Source organism: Plecotus auritus, assembly GCF_963455305.1.
Source record: "Plecotus auritus genome assembly, chromosome: 1".
In the NCBI taxonomy this organism is placed as follows: Eukaryota; Metazoa; Chordata; class Mammalia; order Chiroptera; family Vespertilionidae; genus Plecotus; species Plecotus auritus.
This window is the reverse complement of record NC_137770.1, coordinates 240,336,239-240,357,348: the sequence shown is the minus strand read 5'-3', so window position 1 is coordinate 240,357,348 and position 21,110 is coordinate 240,336,239. Positions and strand designations below refer to the sequence as shown.

General features: G+C 43.4%; 1 protein-coding gene across 1 annotated transcript in view; it reads right to left on the bottom strand.

The window, feature by feature from the left end:
• The window catches only part of TAPT1 (transmembrane anterior posterior transformation 1), a 55,005-nt gene that overhangs the window by 16,384 nt on the left and 17,511 nt on the right, over positions 1–21,110 (bottom strand). The window contains exons 3-5 of the mRNA XM_080667225.1: positions 13,824–13,942; positions 3,737–3,899; positions 1,025–1,160 (exon numbers count right to left, since the gene is read on the bottom strand). Coding sequence (XP_080523351.1) covers positions 1,025–1,160; positions 3,737–3,899; positions 13,824–13,942 — 418 coding nt within the window. The remainder of the gene's footprint in view (positions 1–1,024; positions 1,161–3,736; positions 3,900–13,823; positions 13,943–21,110) is intronic.

The window sequence follows — 21,110 nt, the reverse complement described above, 5'->3', positions numbered from 1 at the left end:
CAAGCCAGAGTCGGCAGCAAAGATGAAGACGGCAGACTCCAACTGGAGTCTGCAGCAAAGACAAAGAAGGCAGACTCTGGCCGGAGCGAAGGCCTGGGTCCCAGGTGCTGGAGGAAAACCGGTGCTGGAAGCCAAGGGAAGGAAGGCCTATTGCACGAATCTCTTCATGCAATGGGCCTCTAGTAAGACAATAAGAATTGTCTGATAATTAAGATTCTTTTTCATTGTCTTTTTTTGAAGACATCACAAGTTGCAGCATTATATTCATATTACACGTAGAATGGTTTCTTTAAATTAGAACAGTAACTTTTATTCCATTATACTTGGAACAAGTTTTTACTCTAAAGAAATCTTCCCACTTAAGTCCCTTAACTTTCCAAGTATTAATCTGATTTTTTCAAGTATCAGTTTCAGATAGAGTATGGAAAACCATGTGGCACATTCCTGTGAATGAATCTGACCCCACACAGAACATGCAGGCATTCACATGTGTGTAAATATATATGAATGGGCACACACACATTGTTTATATGTAATGAAGCCTTTACTCATTAAAAAAAAAAGAGCTTTAAAAGGGGGGTGAGAGGGGAGAATAAAACCTCGCAAATTCCTCCCAACAAATTTCAAATTTTATTCCTAGATGAATTGTATACATTTTAAGCCCAGGTTATAACAAAGAATCCACAGGCTTAAAGAAAGATAACTAAAAAACTCCATATAAGTATAGAAAGCAACACAGATGTATATAAATGTAAAGCATGTATAATACCTTTCAGTCAAAAATCCTTCCACAGAACCTGTTGCACGGAGAACAGAACTGTTAGCAGTTCACAGCAGCGTGCACACCTGAGGCTCTTTAAGTTAACGTACAATGACTCATAACTAATTTCTCCAAAGAAAGCAGGTATTTCACACAATGCTCAGGACACACACACATACCTTTACATCAGAGAAACAGCTAACCAAATAAAACAATGCAGAATACGCATTGACTGCTGGAATGTCTGATACGTCAAAAGGATACAGACGTAGAGAACAGCCATGAAAAAGTGAGGAATCACCCCAATGTGAGCTCTTTTTCTTTCTTTGGGCTCTGTTGCTGTCCAATAGAGAGCATCTAATATATCCTGACCAAACGATGAAAACAGACGATCTGCTACCTAAAGAGAAAAATGATTGAAAAGAGGTTTCTTATTATTCCATTCAAACATGTTACTAAAATTCAGAAGCAACTCAAATACTAGAGCTCTGTGTTTATACAAAAATAAACACTTAAAGCCCCACTGGAAGGCCAGCTCCAGGAGCAGAATCTGTGCACTTATTAGTATCCACGGCCACATCTTTATTCCCTGACACAGCAGTGCTCCGATCCTCGTGTTACATGAATGAGATTCTGTCTAATCGGCTATGTTTGTAACAGAACAAAGTCTTAGTACATGCTGGCAAAAATCAAAGGGAGAGGACACAGCAAAACCATAGTTCCTCTGCCTTTAACTCTCTAAATTCAAATTCAGGATTCAAACTTAAATCCTTTAGGACAAACATATCATTTGATCCATTCTATTCATACCTAATATTTGCCAACAACAGGAGCTATAATTTGTTTGAGGTTTATTATATTGAATACCAGAGGCCCAGCACAGGAAATCATGTGTGTGTAGGGTCCCTAGGCCTAGCCTGTGATCATCTTCCCCCGCTCACCAGTCCTCAGTCCCACCCCGCCGCCTCCCACCTCTGTTTCCCGTGGTTCCCTGTTCACCATCCTGCGATAGGAGCCTGAGGGCCCGGTGGGGAGGGACCTAGAGGTGGTCAATGCACCGCATAGTGACTGGTCGAGCGGTCGTTCTGGTCATTATGCCGTTATGGTTGCTGGGCTTTTATTATATAGAATAATATGCAGATTTACTTCTTAAAGACATTTTCAGGTACTAGTCTCCATAAATATAATATGATAAATAAAATGAAATACATAAAAAAAAGAAGATTCAACTGAAATGTCACATTCTGAGAGAGGCCTTTCCCAGACATCTGTCTCCTGTGGCTCCCACAGTCGGTAACGCATCGCCCTGGTCTTTTTCATTGCGGCATGTAGCATTTCCTAATACCGCCTGGTTTACTGTCTATCTCCCACCTGTAGAATATAAGCTCCATAAGACTGGGCTTTGCTCACCGCTGGATCTTCAGGGTCTAAGGTAGTGCTTGGCATACAGGAAATGTCAATTAAATATCTGCCAAATGAAGGAATGATAGCTACCTTTTAGGGAGCTCTCACCACATGACTGGCACTGTGCTAAGCCCTTCCCATGTACTGTCTTGGCCCTCACAATTCCCCCGGTATCTCCAATTTACAGACAAGAAACTGAGGACTGGAGACATTCAGTCCCCAGCAGCGTGGGCAGGGTAAGCAGGATCGCAGCAGTTTCTCTCTGCAGGGGAGCCTGACCCTTCTTATCCACTAGGTGTAAACCACACCATCAGCTGCAGGCCACGGAGTGAACAGTAGTAAAACCATTCTGATCAGCAATTCATGGGTCCTTTTTCTTGACCCATTTTATAGTAACAGCAACACCACCCTGCAGAGGGCTCTGTGAATCAGGAGGCACACACCAGGTTGGGGGTAGGTAGAAGCCCTGTCCCCTGCAGTCCCTGGAGGGAAGGCAGTAACGGAGACCAGTGGGACTACGGCATGAAGAGCCACTCAAACAGGGTTTCTTTCTGAGGGGAGGAGGGGCAGCAGGATGGTGCTCTGCCTCACAAACTTGACCCACACCCACCATCTGCATCCTATCTACCAGGCAAAGCAAGTGTAGGGCATGGAGCCTGGAGTCAGGAAGCTGGGGGTGGCTTGAAACCATCCCAGTCAATGAATTTATTTAGCCAGGATGGCCCGAGTGCCACAGCGTCTGTGACGAACTGGGAAGCTCTCGGGCACCACAGCAATGCAGCCTGAGAGAGAAAGACCAGCAGCCCCACATCCCCACCTGCCCACCCGTTAGGAAAAACCCTTTCCTGCCTCATTTAAGATAGCAGACCTCACCTATGTTCCTAAAAAACAGCACAGAAATATGCAATTTGAATCTCAAAAATGTATTATATAACAGAGGGTAGTTTACTATTTAAAAAACTTATTAAGATTCTGCCTGTCAATAAAGCATTTTTTTGCTTTGTGTAACTTTATTTTTTTATAAATGAAGATTTTCACATGCTGACTGCTCTAAGTTTAACATGAGATAGATTGTATAAAAATGTTAAGTACTTAAGAGATTTTGGAAACGTATGTTTACTTGCTTGATGTGAAAAATCCAAAGCACTCACACATGTAAATCTATTATAGCAAACATATATATAATCCTAACATTTTCTTCATAATTTTTAAAGTTCTGTCCAATGAATTTGCAAACAAATTTCCCTGTGGTATGACAATTCACCTTCTCAGGGGCACTGACCCAAACATGCCCCGGCAGCAGGTAGCTCTTCCTTCCTGCATACAGGTCGTGCTTGACCTGCCGCCGAGTCCCAGGACCAGCAGCACAGTACCATCTCGTCAGAAAGACAGATTCCCCAGCCTCGACCCAGATCTACAAGTCAGACTCTACGTTTTAACAAGGCCCCCAGGTGACTGGCCAAGCCCTGAGGGCCAGAAGCACCCTCCCTGGAGCCGGCAGGAAAGCGGTCTGTCTGGGAAGCCTGGGCAGGGGGGCTGGCTGGCCGGCGGGGAAACGAGGCCCTTCCTCACCTCGAGCATGTTGTAGATGATGTAGAGCTTGATGACCGACTGCCCCCTGATCAGGTGGTACATCATGGAGTAGTCGACATAGTGCATCATAAAGTAGCAGATGACCAGAATGACACCCTTCAAAATGTCACACACCTGGGCTGGCTGCAGCAAACGCCTGTCCCTGCAACAGAAGAAGTAATAAAAGCCTGAGTTTTACTTCCTAGGTTCTCAAAATGCAGAATCTTCACTGGACATACACTGGCAAACACTGGTAATGAGAATTAGATTCATCTCCTAAATACTTCAAAATACCAAGGAGTGCTATGTATATAACTGACTACTCGAGAGTGCAGAATTTTCTGCCAAGTACAGAATACAAAGGTATCCAACCAGAATTACTCTGAGAAGTGGGCAACCTTAAGAGGCGAGCGCAGCGGGCAGGCGTCTGTGGATAGATTGCTTTAAAGTGATGGACTTCCACGGTTATGACATAAGCCTTTCACCTCACGACGGAGCCCTGTCACCGCTGACCAGCCCCTTTCACACACGTTCGCATTCCATGCACACTGGTACCTGGCGCTTTTCATTTCACAGCCTAACAGATTTTCCGTATCGGTTCATAAGGAACCCCTATTTCTACAACAGTGTAATGTTCCACTGTGTGGATGTACCATACATTATTTAGTAAGTCGCTGATGGATTTCTAGTCTTCAGCAACTGCAAACCGTGACAGAATGCACATGTCATGCTTCATAGATGAAGGTATATCTATAGGTTAAATCCCTAAAATTGGAATTTTGAGGTTATGTTCACTTGACAGTCTGACAGACAGCCCTCTGCAGGGGCTGCACCAATTCAACCTCAACTAGAAGCAGACAAGAAAGCCAGTGGCCCACATGTACCAACTTGGTGTCTCCTCAGCTGCTGGATCTCTGCCATTCCCACTGGTGAAAACCGGTATTCAGTGCAGGGCCAATGCTAATTTCTCTCGCTGGGACACTGACATCTTAATGTATTGAAGCTACTTGTATTTTTGGTGAATTCTTTCCGCATACCTTTCTCTTGCTGGTTTGCAGAATAGCTCTTATATTACAGAAGTTAGCCCTCTGTGACATGAGTTGAAAACAGTTTTTCCCTAATTAATATGAAGAGAAATCATTCTCACTTCTGAGGTCAGAGGATGAAGGGCTAAACCTAAATTGTGTGTGGAAACATCTTACTTCCACACAGAAAAAAAAAATGCTAGAAAAAAGGTTTAAAATGTCTTTCATTGAGTATGAGTTCCTGGGATCAGCTGGGTCAGCAGCTTTCTCCACGCCGCCTGCAGGCCGATTCCTCAGACAGGCAGGCTCAGCCTCCTGCGAGGGCAGCTTTCATGTCCAGCGCCATCACGGTAAAGCCCTGAGTATCTGCCTTAGAGCTGCAGAACTGCCTCATTCCCTCCCAACGTGATGACACTCTAACCCCAAGGCTGGCCCTCAGTGTTCTGAACTGAATACTGACAATACTCAGCATTCCTTGCCTTCCTATTCTCTGCAGCACTTTTCTGACCCTTGTCCACATTCAGGTTGGGGGGTCCTTTCCTCCAAAGATCCTGGTAGAGTTGAACAAGGAATGTGCGAGTCTTCCTGGGTTACCTGGGACATGGTTATACGAGATAACGAGGACGCATGCCACGCCGGCTCAGGAGCAGGGCAGAGCCTTTCTGGTTTTCCACGGCGCCCACGCACGTGGTTTCCAGTCAGGAGCGAACTGCCTCTGTTTACAGAGAGAACCTGGACACTGGTTCTCTGTGGAAAAGAGGCAAGTTCTGTGAAAACTATGTCCAGGAAGGGCTGAAGGGAGGTGGGAAACAGGGCTGAACCAATGGGCCGAACGGGACACGGGGTCTGAATTCGTCTCAGGCAGACAAGTCCTGAGACGGGCAGGACAGACAGAGCGAAATGATTCTTAGCAGCTGAAGTGCTGGTGAAACTGCATCAGGATGAAGTTGAGCCGTCTGTCGTCAATTCCCTGGCCCTTTCCTCCCCACGGAACCCAGACTGGGCTGCATCTCCTACCTCCAACATCTAGCCCAGAACAGAGACCTCCGCCTGGGCTATGCAGCTCTTAAGGTAATTAGTTCTTTGCCTTCACCCCACAAGATTAAAAATGGAAGAGGGGTTACATTTGCCCAGAGTTGGAGCTAAACATACTCTTTTCTTTTTCTTTTTTTAATGTTTATTTTTATTTTTATTTTTTTTAGAGAGAGGAAGGGAGAGTGAGAGAGATAGAAACATCAATGGGAGAGAATCAACATGGATCAGCTGCTTCCTCCTGGGGATTGAGCCCACAGCCTGGGCACGTGCCCTGACTGGGGATTGAACTGCTGACCTCTTGGTGCATGGGTGGATGCTCAACCACTGAGCCACACCAGCCAGGCACTAAACATACTTTTAATTCAAACAATGAGAGGAGACACTGAACACCCCTGGGCTCCTGGCCTGTGTGAGGGTCTCCTTGGGGACGACCAGGGGACAAATGAGGCCTCAGCGAGGAGCGCACCACCCACCTCCTCCTCAGACGTGTGGCACAGCTGGCCATATGGTGACAACCACAAATCCCTCATAGTCGTGGGCCTTTGTATTGATGTTTTATGAATTAAAGAAAATGAAAGGAGCCAAAAGTAGGGCGGTATTAATGAATCTGCATTAATTACCAAAATGATTTTAATAACTAAGGTACAAAAGTATACTTAGAGCTTTTGGCACTAGATTGGCAACTACTAAGTTAAGTGACCCCAGTCAAAGCGATTTTATTTCAGAGATAAAGGGCTATTTACTGTATATACCTAACTGCATTTCTTTATAAACATTTGCAGCCAAGCCTGATGTGTTAGTGTATCTATGAGGAACTAGTATATTTAACATAGTCATTGTTAGAAATTAGAGTGACCAAATAAAAATGATAATAAATTAAAACTTAAAAACTTAGCATGAACAGTGTTAAGGAGCTTTACCTTGCCCAGGAGTAAACCTGGTTGTTAAAACAGCAGAGAAGCTGTGGAAACACCCAGCTGCAGTCCAGTCACTACATGGCAGGCACCATGCCAGGCTCTCGGCACTTAGCTTTCACAGTAAGCCTACGAGGAGGGCACATCACCACCCGGTTTTAAGACTTTAAGCCGAGGCAGAGTGGTCAGGAGTGTGCCTGCAGCGGGAAGCTGTAGGGGGAGGGGAGAAGGAGTGGGATCTGAACCTCAGCAGCCCGGCTCCTCACCACCATCTACCTTTTTAAGAGTTTTCTTTAAAAGAAAACTTAAACTTACAGGAATCAACAACTCAGTAGCTTTTATCTTTCGGCATAATTTAATGCTGTGTAATTTCTCACTGTGCTGTCATCACATTTAGAAAAACTATGGTACTAAAAAACAAATACATCTATCATTTTTGCTCTTCACTTCCAAAAGGAGAACAAACAGGATGCGGACTATTGGACCCACTCTTTTCTGAGCTCCCGCTGCTCTGGTGAAAGTCTTCTATCATAACTGATTGCCACAGAGATGAATCTGATTTTCAAAAGAAGGAGTATTATTCAAATAAAAAGTAAAAGCAGAACTCTTAAGAAAAAGGGTCTTGTTTTCATATAAATGTACCTGTTAATGAAAAAGAAAAGCTGCAAAAAAACCTGTTTGCATGGTGGCATCTTAAAAGACGTGTAGGAGAACACCTAACTCCAGAAGAGTTCACCTGGTTCGTAACGACTGGAACCGCCCCAGTATTTGTTTTCTTCTCTGCCAGGATATTATTAGATAACACTCTGATAAGCATTTCCAATTCTGTAAGAAGCTTATCCACAGCCTTGCAATCAACTCTAAACTGGCTTTAAACAACAGTTTCAGGGCAAAGTTCTTCCTTACAATGCCGGTTAAACTGTAGTCACTGGCAGTTCACTTTGCAAATGCTGACAACCCCACATGAACGCAGAAACAAGTGAATAAGCTGTTGAGCAGAGTGAAAAACCCACTAATGTAATTTACACCGGGAATATTAAACAAGACATTCAACAGAACTTAAATTTGTTTTAAATTTTCAAGTTAAACTGCTCTTCCAGAAACCAAATTTCCTACATGTCTAAATGTTCTCTTCCACTCATTCAAATACTCCCATTAGACTTGCAGCATTACCCACGGGAGCGCCCCTGCTGTCTCCCAGGGCTCACAGGGTATGGGGGCACAGCGACATCGCAGACAGGATGACCATGGGCAGGTTTTTCCTCCTGCTTAGCAGCAGACAATCTGCTTACCAGTAAAAACTGGTCTCAGACAGAAAGATCAGGACAGGAGGCAACACAAATGAGCAGGAGACATGGGTAACCCTGCCTCGTTCATTTTCAAATCGGCGTTGAAACATGCCAAGGTATCACCATGGGATATTTCATTATATAATACGTAGGCTGGGTCTTTCTTTCTTTCTCTCTTTCTCTATCTGTTTAAACATTTTAAGCTATATGTGGTATAACGGAAAGAAAAAAGAACTATAAGGACTATTGAAATGCAAAATATTAAATATGGTTCTCATTTATGAAAGATAAATCCCTTTATAATTTTAAAGTTAAATTGGAACAGAGCACTGAAATTAAGGTATTTTCCTTGATTAGAAAACTGAAAATTTTAAATCTTAAGTTTTCATGACATACGATAGAATAACTACTACATGGTTACACTGATTAAAGTTCCCCTTGGGCTTTAAGATAATTTCAAACTGGACTAGAAAAGGTCCCTGGCTTTCTAAAGCCATGCTGGGCGTTTGGAGACACAAAGGGAACTGCTTACATGCAAGGAAGCAGGCTCAGCTGACTGCTGTGGGCTTGGGCTCGGGCAGGTTGTGTTTGCTGCTGTAAAGTCTGGCCCGAATGTGTCATCAAAGATCATTTTACCGGGTGACTTGCCTGTGTTAGGTGAGATCATGGTCCAATCCTGTGTAAATGTGGACAAAGCTTTACCAGAAAGTACGGCCGGGGAACCACATTTTCTTCAGTATATGTCCATTCCCAAATGGGCATGTCTGCCTATGCTGTGTTTTTTTTTAATTATAATTAATATTTGTTTGCACTGATGTCAATTTGGCCAAGAGAATAAAAGGAAAAATCAGGGTTTACTCACCACAAGGAGTCCCTGTGACACCACATTCCACTCTATAAAGGAAGTGAAAGTGCTCCTCCCTTGGGTCTGATTCACGAGAGAGAAAGAGAGAGAGAAGGTTGTAATGTTGCTACGCTACTGAGAGCGCCAGGTGAGGGCACAAGGGACAACACCACCTGGCACCACGAAGACGCTAATAAAACAATCACACTGCTCTCTACAAACCAGCCACGCAGATCAGCTCTGGCAGCGCCAATAACAAACTTGTTTCCCCAGAGAAGGGTACCAAGAGCTCTCCCTACATGTGCTCCAGGGGTGGTATGAAGCCCTGGGGCAAAATTAAGGCATATGTCTAAATAGAGAAAAATCGTGTGTGTGTGTGTGTGTGTGTGTGTGTGTGTGTGTGTGTGTGTGTGTGTGTACACGAAGTCAATTTCAGGTAGAACTATCTTGAAGGAAGTAGGCATATAGAGGAAACCCAATGTTAAGAAACCCTCGAGCATTTTAAATTCTTAATTCTTCTGGGAGATAAGAGCTTTTCTAAGAGGCAAACGCTCAAGAAAAAAAAGACTCTGTAGTGTCTTAAAACAAAAGCCCAAGAAGCCTCAAATAAGAGTTATGCCTAAAAACCAGGGTGAAATAACCAGAAAATTTGCTTACATATTTCATTTGCTCTAGAGTAAAAGAAAAAATAGTCTAGCATTTATTAAACCTACTCTACAGTTATTACTGTCTAAAATGTTTTAAAAGTTTTCAAAAATAACAAGCAGATCTTGGCACCAGATAGTATCATTTTTCTCTACAACGGCCCTCAATTTTTAACTCAAATGTGACTGAGAATTCTAACACGCAAAATGAAGTCACAAGATTTAGGAGGAAAGAGGGGTCACAAAAATGCCAGGCAAATTAAAAACACTGATACAACTGGTTATTCTATATCTTGTAAGTAAATTAGTAAAAATTAGGTTTGATACCTGTCTTAGCATAACGGAATACTTTACCACGAATATTTTAATACTTTATCCAAGAAACACGGATACCTTATATAATGAATCAAAACTTAATTCCGTTTTCCATGTCCTCATCATTTAACAAATTATCCTAATTCAAGTAGTATCTGGAATGTTTTTCTAAAATGATACTAGCCTATCTGGGAGAGAGGAAAGAAATACATAATTGAATCTGCTTTTAAAGAATGGGTGTTTATTTATTTTAGTCTACAATAATAAAATATTGGGGGGCAAAGATTTTTCGAGATTGTTCATTCATTAGGATCAGTTTTCAATGGAGTATTCTTGAGATCACTAAGGAGATTCACAAACTTTTATGAAAGCAATGCATCCTTTGCAGACAACACACACCGTTACCAAGCCAAGCTAATTACTCTGCCAATGTCATAAAGTGAGCAATATCTGAACAGTCAGAAGCTGGCGAGGTGCCCACCAATGGAGCACCGTGATGAAGGCTGGGTTTCCGTGAGGGCTGCTGAACCGCCCTAACCCTTGGCGCCCTCGCCCTCAGAGACCCTGCCCCTTGGTCGCAGAGAAAGATAGAGTCCTTGTCTACTCACTTAGCTGACACACGAGCAAAAACCCCAACCCAAACCCCAAACCATAGCAAGGTCGCAGATTTAGAAATAAGTTCAAAGAATGAATTCTACAGCAGAAAATTTGGGAGGCTGCCAGCTTTCAAAAGCCTCTCATAAATACTGTCTCACACAGAACTCTGCAAGGGCAGGAGGTGAGGACGCTAATCTTAGATAGGAAAAGGCGGCAATAACGTTTATCCTACCACATATGTGAGATGGAAACAAACAGTACTAGACTACAAAGAGTTACTGTTTTTGTGTCAGCATCTGGATTCCTTTGACAAATATCCTTTTTTCCCCCTTTTGGAGAATAATTTCAAAGAACTAAGAGACTAGGAAGAGAGTAACTTTTTCTTTTCTTTCTCTCTCTCTCTCTCTCTCTCTTTTTTTTTTTTTTACAGAAAGAAGACTGAAATAGAAGAGAAAAAGAAAACAAATAAAAGAATATAGTTAACTTCTTTGCTGGTCTCTTTAATTTCTTCTTATCCCTTTGAAAAAAACAAAGTCAGACTGAAGGAACGAGCATGTTTTGCTGGCTGAAAAGGGGAACCTGATACAGCTATAGGCAAGGCAAAGGAAATAAGCTGTAATGAGAATAGAGAATGTTAGAAGAAAAGCTATAAGAATGCAGAATTTGGCTATTTCTTAATAACAACACTTTTTAAAAGTAAAATGTGTTTTTATATTCCTAAAATATTTGAAAATTATTAGACTTAACATTAATAATAGCACAGATTATTTAAAATAGCTGAAGTTCCACTGTATAATTTTAAATTCATTTCACATATAGCATATATTTATTAGTGACGGCATAAAATGTGATTTTTCAGTTGATCCAAATGGTAGAAATAGCAAGAACTATTTGGCACAGGGAAACTTACTGGAGTCTTAAATGTAGGATGTAACCGTTTGCACTCTAGTGTCATTTTAGCTATAAAACCTTAAAATTAGAACACTTGAATTTTATTTTTAAATGTTACTGAAATTCATTTAGGTTGAAAAGTATAAAGTAATATACTAAAACTATCTTAAAATATATAGACAAGGTTGGCTCCAAGGACTATTGGCCACTCACAACAAAAGTAGAGGATTGGAGATTTCCCAGCTCCCTCCTAAGCCTCTTTGAGTTTTCAGGACAAACAATGAAAGACTTCTCAAATGCGACTTTGGTGTCCTGCTTCCCCAAGTGACAAGGGACACATAGCAATGACACAGGTTAGATGCCAGTACAACAAAAATGAGTCTTCAAACAAGAGCCCTAAAAAGGAAATCCTCAGCAAAGTCCCCACTCAGTGAACTCCACTGTGTGCCAACAGACCCAAGAAGAACCCACTCCAGAAGAAGAGAGTTTTTAGGTGATATGTCCTTTCAATGTTTTACCTCATCACGTCAACGCCACATACAGCGTATGTCATGAAAAGCCAGTCACTTAAAAATGGCTAGAACACAAATTTGACTCATTGTTGATCAAAGAATAACCAAAAAGTAATCTAGCTCAACATGCAGACGTGAAAATCCCTACATGGCATTAGCTATTTTATGTCAGGTAGCTTCACCTGGCTTTATCTGCATGTCCATGGGCCCATCCTTTTATGCCATCACAAGTGAGGATTTATATTTAGTAATGTCTTATTAGATTTTGTTGTGGTCTTCTGAAAAGGTAACTGAAATAACCATGATTTTACTGAGCTCCCAACAGTAATAAAAGAAAATGGTATAGGAACTTAGGCCTTGTTAATATTAAAGTACCATGCTACAAATGTCTTAAAAAGAGGTTTGCCAATAAGGCCCCTTAAAAATTCTTCCAAACGTATAAATGATGCACCTGAATGCCTTAAAGTTGATGGTAAATTCCTAAAAAGATTCTCCCATCTGATTAACATGTAATTAACAAAATATGGAACAAGGATCTCACTCTGAAAGGGGGGAGTAAGATTACAGAATGAAAGGTATCACATATAACAATGATGTCATCTTAATTCTTACAATTGTTTTATTCTGTGCAATTTTGCAAAAAAAAAAAATTGTATTCTTTTCACAATATGATCATTATAATCAATAAATTCTTTCATATATACTGGAAGGATTTCTTATATGTGTTATTCAGTGCTTACTAAATATTAAGTATATGTTCTTTTACTACTTTGAAAGGCCATCTTCCGTGACTTTAGTCTTCCAAAAACATCAACATATAATTCTGTATATTGACCAATATTTTGTAACTCTGTTTCTATGGTTAAGTTACTGATAATAATTTTATTAATTATGTATTTTATATATCATGGAATAGACACCTGCTTTACAGTTAAATGAAATTTTACATATTACTGTCGATTTCAACATTTTTTAACTTTCTCGGAATGAAATGTATTTAGAAGAGAGATGCTTGTGAGAAATGTACCGTGGACAGCTATGCTAAGAACTATATCATACTGTTACAGAGTGAATACACAGAGTAGAGACATGTTGCCATAACTATACAAAGAAAGAAAACTGTGAAACCCAGGCATCTCTAACCTCAGGCCCAATAAAGCATCAGGATTCACGTAAGCTTCACATTTCATCTTACTGTTCCTAGTTTTGACAGAGAAAAAAGGGAAGGAAACTAATATCTGTTCCAGTCTACTGTGAACCAGGCACTATTCTGGGTATTCTTTGTACGCCTCCCAATCTCTGTGGTGAAAGATGCTGGGCTCTCAATATCCCCTTTTTACTGATGGGGAAACGGGCTTAGAGAAGTCAAGTAGTTGCCCACAACTCGGCAGCTAATCAATGCTGGGTAGGGCTGTCTGATGCTTCCCACTCAGACAACGGTCTTCAAGAGCTATCCCCTCTCACAAATCAGAGGGAGTCTCACCTGTTATCGGTCGCTAAGGATCCCTAGGCCACAAGACAGTTACTCTCAAAAGGGATGGAGGGGGAACCCCTACAGTAACAGCTCCTTAGGAGATTCTGATACCACCTGGCCCCCAGCTCCCCACCTAGAACCCAGTCCTCACTTTACAGATCTTGCCCAGATAGCCAAGGGCCTTCGAGAAAATTAAGGTACAGGGTAAGGTTGCACAGTGGCAGTGAGGTCATTGACTCTCAGGTCCAAGGCCCTTCCTATTCTTCCCACCCACATTCTTAACATTCGTTTACTGCCAAAGCAAGGTTCTGGTTCAGAATCATTCAGAAAATAAATATGTGTATACAAAGTACAAATATTATACAAACATATTATATAATATTCATTAAAAAGATAAACAGCATTATTTTATGCATTAAAGACCAAAGTGTGAATGAAAGCTTACGAATTATCCCTATTCTGCAAAACTTCTCCATGTGATTATTTAGTTTAGCAACTACAAGTAGTAAAAACAACTTAATACTGAAAACAGTGATGTTACACTTACCTTAAGCCAGAGCAAGGCAGAGTGAAGAGCCGGAACAGTGCCAGGAACACTCTCAACGGAAGCAGGGTGAACACATACAGAAACGCATCCAGGCACAGGAAGATCCCAAACACCATGAGCTGGATTTTGAAAGGAGAGAAGAAAACAAAAACATAAATAAACATTCTTTAAATAATTGTACATCAAAATGTAAACAAGGAACTTCTGAACTTTGTGGGAAGTTCATTTCTCGTAACTTGGCTATGAGAATAATAAATTGATAGTCCTACTTGTGTATATGAGCCATATTTTAATGAAAAACCTTTCTCAAAGTGTAAATTTGTACTTCTTCTTCCAGAGCCTTTGGCTTACCACCCACAGAAGTCAATTATTCAAAAGACAAGTTGCCCTTGACTGTGGCTATGAAAGATCTGATTCGGCTTTCTGAGTACTTCCTCAAACTTTAAAGATATTGTAGACAACTTTTAGATAAAACTTTTTAACTGTAACTTTACTCTTTATAAATTTGCTATTTCCTGTTTATCAGAGTGCTTCATGGATGGGAAGGATTGGAATACCCGTTGAGTTAAAATACGTAAATTGTTACTAATTTTAACACAATTTTGTGTGTATTTGAACTTGCTATATTCAGAAGGCATTATTCTTAACTAGAGGCCCGGTGCATGAAAATTCATGCACTGGATGGGGGGGTCCCTCAGCCCGGCCTGCCCCCTCTCACAGTCCGGGAGCCCTCAGGGGCAGGAGGCGACCTGGCAATCAGGGGAAGGCGACGCCCCCATCACACCTCTGCTGCTGCCACTGCCGGCAGCGCAAGCCTCGGCCGGCCCTGGTTACCTGAGCCTCGGGCAGCCCTGGGCGGCTGGGGGGCTGAGGGGCTGAGGGGCTGAGGGGACTGGGAGCCGCCATCTTGTGGCTGTGGGTGCTGCCATCTTTGAGGGCGTGGCAGTCAATTAGCATATTCCCTCCTCATTGGCTGTGGGCGCTGCCATCTTTGCAACGGCGTAAGGGTCAATTAGCATATTCCCTCTATTAGATAGGATTGGAGGAGTAACTGCTAACGTTTGTATCTCTCCCCCTTTCTTGTACACTTCAATCTTTCCTATTTTTTATAACATTATACACTTTCACCCATTAAATGAAGGACTATGGTATATTTCATAGAAGGAGGGTGTAGTCTTTTGATGGTGTGGAGAAGTTGCCACACCCAGACTCCCAAATTCTGCAACTGTAAGAGCAGGGACTCCGTATGTCTAACACACAGGCATAATATGCTGTACATGCCTTCACACATGATGCTCCATGTATCCTTAAGTCAATGTACTGCCTACACAAATGTAGGAAACAGTTAACAATCACACTGTTACCAGTAGAACTCCCTCCCCGCAAATTCATATGTTGAGGTCCTTGCCCCCAGTGCCTCACAATGACTGACTGCATTTAAAGATGGGGGTCTTTAAAGAGGTAGTTCAGTGAAAATGAATTCATGAGTAGGCCCTAATCTAGTATGACAGGTGTCCGTATCAGAAGAGGAAACGTGGACACAGAGACCGACACGGTGGGTGAGACAAAGACACAAGGAGAAGACAGCTGTCCACAGGCCACGGAGAGAAGCTTCAGAAGAAATGAACCTGTGACGCCTTGACCTTCAGGACTGCAATGTGGAGCCAGCCAGTTGGTGGTACTTTGGTACAGCAGCCCTATATCACACCGTTAGAAAGGACAATTTTATCAATATTTTGCAAGATGTCTCAAAATATATTTCTCATCTATATACATATATACACATACCTGTGTGTATATGGTATATGTACTGTATACATACATATACATATATGTGTGTGGAGATATATATATGTATATATACATACATACATATATGTATATATACATATATATATATGTATATGTATATATATAGCTTTTTAAAAAAACAATTTAGACATATGAACAACCAGGAAAGTGCAATGTCAGTGCTCAGACCACCCTTTTCAGTCTCCTGACCACGACAGCTGTCAGAGTTGGTCACCCAGTGTGGCCAGCACAGCCAGGGTTCTGCATGCTGCCTTGTTTCTCACTCTTACAAAGGAGAGCTGCAGAAGACTGAGCACCGTCCGTGTGTAGCAGTGGTCACTATCATGACCCCCTGTCCCTGGTCACTGAGAAGCCTCTCCATTTCAATGTGTATGTGTAAGAAAAGAGCACACTGGGAAGGAGTCAGCAGGTGTCTTTCTGATGACCTGACACTGGGGATGGACGCATTACTCGTTCACCCAGCACCACTAAGCTGTTCACAGGACCAAGCCCATGCTCAGCCCAGCTGCACAAAGCCAGGCAGGACCGCGGGAGGGGGCTTCTGCCCTCAGTAAGCTTACTCAAGTTTCAGCAGGGACGCCAGCATGTGGGTAACGGACAGGGACGTGGTGACAGCGCCGTGGCAGAACTACAGATGCAGGGTACAGCGGAGCCCTGGGGAGAACACGGCCAGACCAACTTGGGGAGACTCAGAAAAAGCCCCATATGGGAGGAGACCCTTTTAACATCTGAGAAGATGAGGAACTACTGCCACATGGAGAGGAGGTGTGGGAGGTGTGGAGATGGGGAAATGGGGAAGGAAGCTCTCCAGGCTCGGGAGGAAGCATGAGCAAGAGCACAGAGAAAGTAAGGATGAAGACAACCTTTTCTTGCAGAATCCTAATATATAAAAAGCTAGGGGCCGTCACAACTGAAACAACCGGACAGACGACTGAACAGCAGGCTGAGTGGGGCGACAAGGCCGGCAGGGGGGTTAGTGAAGGACAACCAAACGACTGAACAGCAGGCTGCATGGGGTAACCAGGCCAGCAGGGGGGTTAGTGAGGGACGACCAAACGACTGAACAGCAGGCTGCGTGGGGCGACAAGGCCGGCAGGGGGTTTAGTGAGGGATGACCAAACGACTGAACAGCAGGCTGTGTGGGGTAACCAGGCCAGCAGGGGGGTTAGTGAGGGACGACCAAACGACTGAACAGCAGGCTGCATGGGGTAACCAGGCCAGCAGGGGGGTTAGTGCGGGATGATCAAATGACTGAACAGCAGGCTGCGTGGGGCGACCAGGCCAGCAGGGGGGTTAGTGAGGGATGATCAAATGACTGAACAGCAGGCTGCATGGGGTAACCAGGCCAGCAGGGGGGTTAGTGAGGGATGATCAAACGACTGAACAGCAGGCTGCATGGGGTAACCAGGCCAGCAGGGGGGTTAGTGAGGGATGATCAAATGACTGAACAGCAGGCTGCGTGGGGCGACCAGGCCAGCAGGGGGGTTAGTGAGGGACGACCAAACAACTGAACAGCAGGCTGTGTGGGGTAACTAGGCCAGCAGGGGGGTTAGTGAGGGATGATCAAATGACTGAACAGCAGGCTGTGTGGGGTAACCAGGCCAGCAGGCGGGGTAGTTGGGGGCGACCAGGCCGGCGGCAGGGGGCAGTTGGAGGCAACCAGGCCGGCGGGGGGGGGGGGGGGCAGTTGGGGGAGACCAGGCCGGCAGGCAGAGGTGGTTAGTGGCGACCAGGCCGGCAGGCAGAGGCAGTTAGGGGTGATCAGGCTGGCAGGCAGCTGAGCAGTTAGGAGCCAGCAGTCCTGGATTGTTAGAGGGATCGGGCCTAAACTGGCAGTCGGACATCCCCTGAGGGGTCCCGGATTGGAGAGGGTGCAGGCTGGGCTGAGGGGACCCTCCCCTCGTGCAAGAATTTCATGCACCGGGCCTCTAGTAAAAGTATAATCACCTTTCTTTGGCTTAGAGGAATTTGCATTAGTATTGTTTTTGGTAAACAACAGTAACTAAAGTCTAAGGGGCCTTCCCTTCACATAGTAAACCAGCCCAATCAACTCCATGGGCCAGCAATCATCTTCTCACACTGTGTGCCAACCTCGTAACTGGGAGCTGTCAATACCATAGATCCCACGTGAAAATGGAAGGGAAACAGTGGCTGAGACCTAAAGAAGCTGCAGGTGGGTGGAAAGAAACCATCCTTGGATGTTGGAATACACCGTATACAACCAACAGAAACTCCTTCCACGGTTTAGAAAAGCGGAAAAGTGACCCAACTACTGTACCTGTTGTTCGAATGCTACCCTTTCTCATAGGTACAGCATCTTTTAAATTCTTTACAAATGAAAATAAGATCATTTCCTAAATAAGTAAGCAAGACGCAACCCTGGAAACATGCATCCTTCCTTAAAGCTCAGAAAGCCTGTGCTGGTGTGGCCCGAGCCTGGCACTCAGCGAGATGGTGAACCAGCATCTCTAAATTACATGGACCCAGGGCTTGGGAGGGGCTGTGCAAAGAACGTCTCCTGTGCTTGTGGCCCTCCAGGTAAGGAGTAAGTGCTCACTCCTCACTCCTCCCAACAGCTCTGAGTGGTTATTGTCGCCCCTACCCAGCACTGAGGAAGCCACAGCGCTGGAGGCAGAATGCCTGCCCAAGCTCACTCTCATCCACTATTTTACCAGCATAGGCGTTACTGTCATTGCCTTTGTGCTAACTCATCTTTTCCAATTTGCCTAGTGTCATAAAAAATAGGCATTTAATGAGTCAAACTTACAAAAGGCATGAAATTGCCAAACATTTCTATTTACTGCTAGCTTTGAAAAGGTGTTAAGAATTAAAAGCTCTGAGTATATATTACTCTTGGGAATAATGTGTACTTTCATGCCTTTGGTTCATTTGTGTGGCTTCGTGATAAAATAGGCAATCACTATTTCATTTTAGTTCAAATAACCATAAAGTATTCAAGCAGTCTTAAGTAATATCTAAGGAAAATTCCCCTTGAAATATATGAGGTGTGACAGAAAGTAATAAAACGGTGTCATATGCCACGCTGTTTCCCTTTTGATAAACACAAAATTTCTTGTCCTCCTTTAAGTGCCACTTGAAGTTTCAAAATAAATGCAAGCTGTGGCTAAAGTCAAAGCAGCACAGCGCTTGTGGAATATGCTTCCTTATATCACAACGAAAACCTGTTCTAAGGACTGACAGCCAGGCCTTGTCCCTCTCTGGTCCCACCTCCCCACTTCCTCCTCCTCGGGTGCTGCCACCACCCCCACCTCACCTAGTAAATGTGATCTCTCACTTGACAGTTATCTCACTTTTATGGGCAGGCCATAAAACGAATATGTCCTCTGTTTAGACTGACCTTTATATAAATAACAGAAAGCAGAAAACCAAAATATGGCAAGGAACTAAAGCATACGGAAAATGCCTCAACAAGAAATCACACGCTGGCGTTTTTGGCTGTTCCCACTTTCCTGGGGATGGAAGACTTATTCTTTGGTTTGTTCCTCCTTTTTTCTCTGGAGCAAACACTTAGTGTGCAGCTCTAATGTGGCAGAGACCGACATATGTTTACTGTTTTAAGAAGAGCAAACAGTCTTACTAAGAAGCTCAATACCCAAAGAAGAGGATTTAATTGCTGACCACAACTCAGTCATTAATACATTTTACATTGCAAGTCACTACACACACACCTATATACACACTCAAACACCCAAAAGAAAACTTTTGCTGAAATAATACTTTTACTCCATGAAATACAGATGAGTATTTTCTACTTCCTTTTTAAAAAACAATGGTCTCATTAAACTCATGACCCACCAAGGGTGAGAACTCCTGTCTGAAAAGAAGTTCCAGGACACGCAGGAATTCAGTTCCCTCCCTGGCAGCCACACAGCAGGGAAGACAGTGCAAAGCGGCCCCAAGGAGCTTTGCAGAAGCATCTGCACTGGCAACACTGCAAAGGTCTTTGTACAAAAATGCATGAAAAACGGGGATTTACAAATTGCAGCTATTCAATTTAAAATTCGTTCTCAGAGTAAAGTTCTATAAGAATTTACATCAAAAAATAATTATTTCAAAATAACCGTCTGCTTAATAAGGCACTTCTTTTTTGTTTATTTGCTTGTGTTTTTTTGGTTAATCCTCACCTGAGGATACTTTTCCATTGATTTTTTTTTTTTTGGGAGAGGGAAAGACAGAGAGAAACATTGATCTGAGAGAAGCACATCGATTGGTTGCCTCCTGCATGAGCCCCAACCAGGGCCTGGGCCGGGGAGGAGCCTGCAACCAAGGTATGTGCCTTTGACAGGAATCAAACCGGAGACCCTTTAGTCTGCAGGCTGACTCTCTATTAACTGAGCCAAACCAGCTAGGGCAATAAGGCAGTTCTTGAGAGTCTTTTTTGGAATAAAAACAGTGAAAATGAAGGGCAGAAATGTTCACTGGCCTTTCTGTGCCACAGGACACATTGTCTAGGCGATGATGAACAAAGGGATTACTTCGAGCCAGGTACTGTTATGATAGGCAAGGTCACAAAACATACATAACCATGGAAAACAAAGTAATGTTGATAAAAGGCTTGACAGTAATTGCAACTTGTATCTGACATATATTTAACACAAAGAATCAATTTAAGATGTTCATATGTAGAAAGACTATTATGGGACCAAAAAAATACTTCCCCTCCCACCTTCTAAGTTCTTCTGGCTGATTCAGATTGACAGAGGCAGAGTAACAGGAGGAACATGTACGTTTATCACGAGTGCACACACTGTGGGGGTTCACAGGATATGAGACCTGAAATGGACTGGATAGTTCAGGTTTAGAGGCCACTGCGGACAAAGGAGAGAGGGGGGCAGGAGCCTGAGGTTTCAGAGGAAGCAGGCATTTTGTAGGTGGCTGAGGAAGAGCACAACACATGTGCAGGCAAACTCCTGCTAGGCAACCCAGAAACAATGGGGGGTGGAGGGGATGTGCCTGGAGCCCTCCTACCTGCTGCTAAGGTGAGGGTGCTAAGATTTCCTTCCTGGAACAGGCCTTTTCATCTGAATCTCTTAGGCAGGAAAGGGGAAAGGCCACAGGTTCTTTCTGAGTCTTCTGTTTCTGAATAACCAGCTTAAAACCAATATCCCAAAGGGACAGCTTTGGGGTGGCAAAATTCTGGTCCCCTTCACTATGCACATGGAGAGGTCCTGAGACTTTCTTGCTTCTCTTAATTCCAATCCGTGTTTGAATACGGTTATTTTGTAAGCACTTGACCCACATTAATTTATTTAATCCTCCCAACAACCCTGGAGGCAAGGACCATTACTTGGTATGTGGCCGGGACAGGCAGGGCTGTGAGCTCTGCTGAGAGGCTGCGGCGGGCAGGAGGCTGCTGGCTGTGCTCTCAGGACCCCATGGCCCATCGGAGTCTCACTAAGGATGAGAGGTCTTTACTGTAGCTGCCATCACAGGCACAAGTCTCCTCTTCAGGGA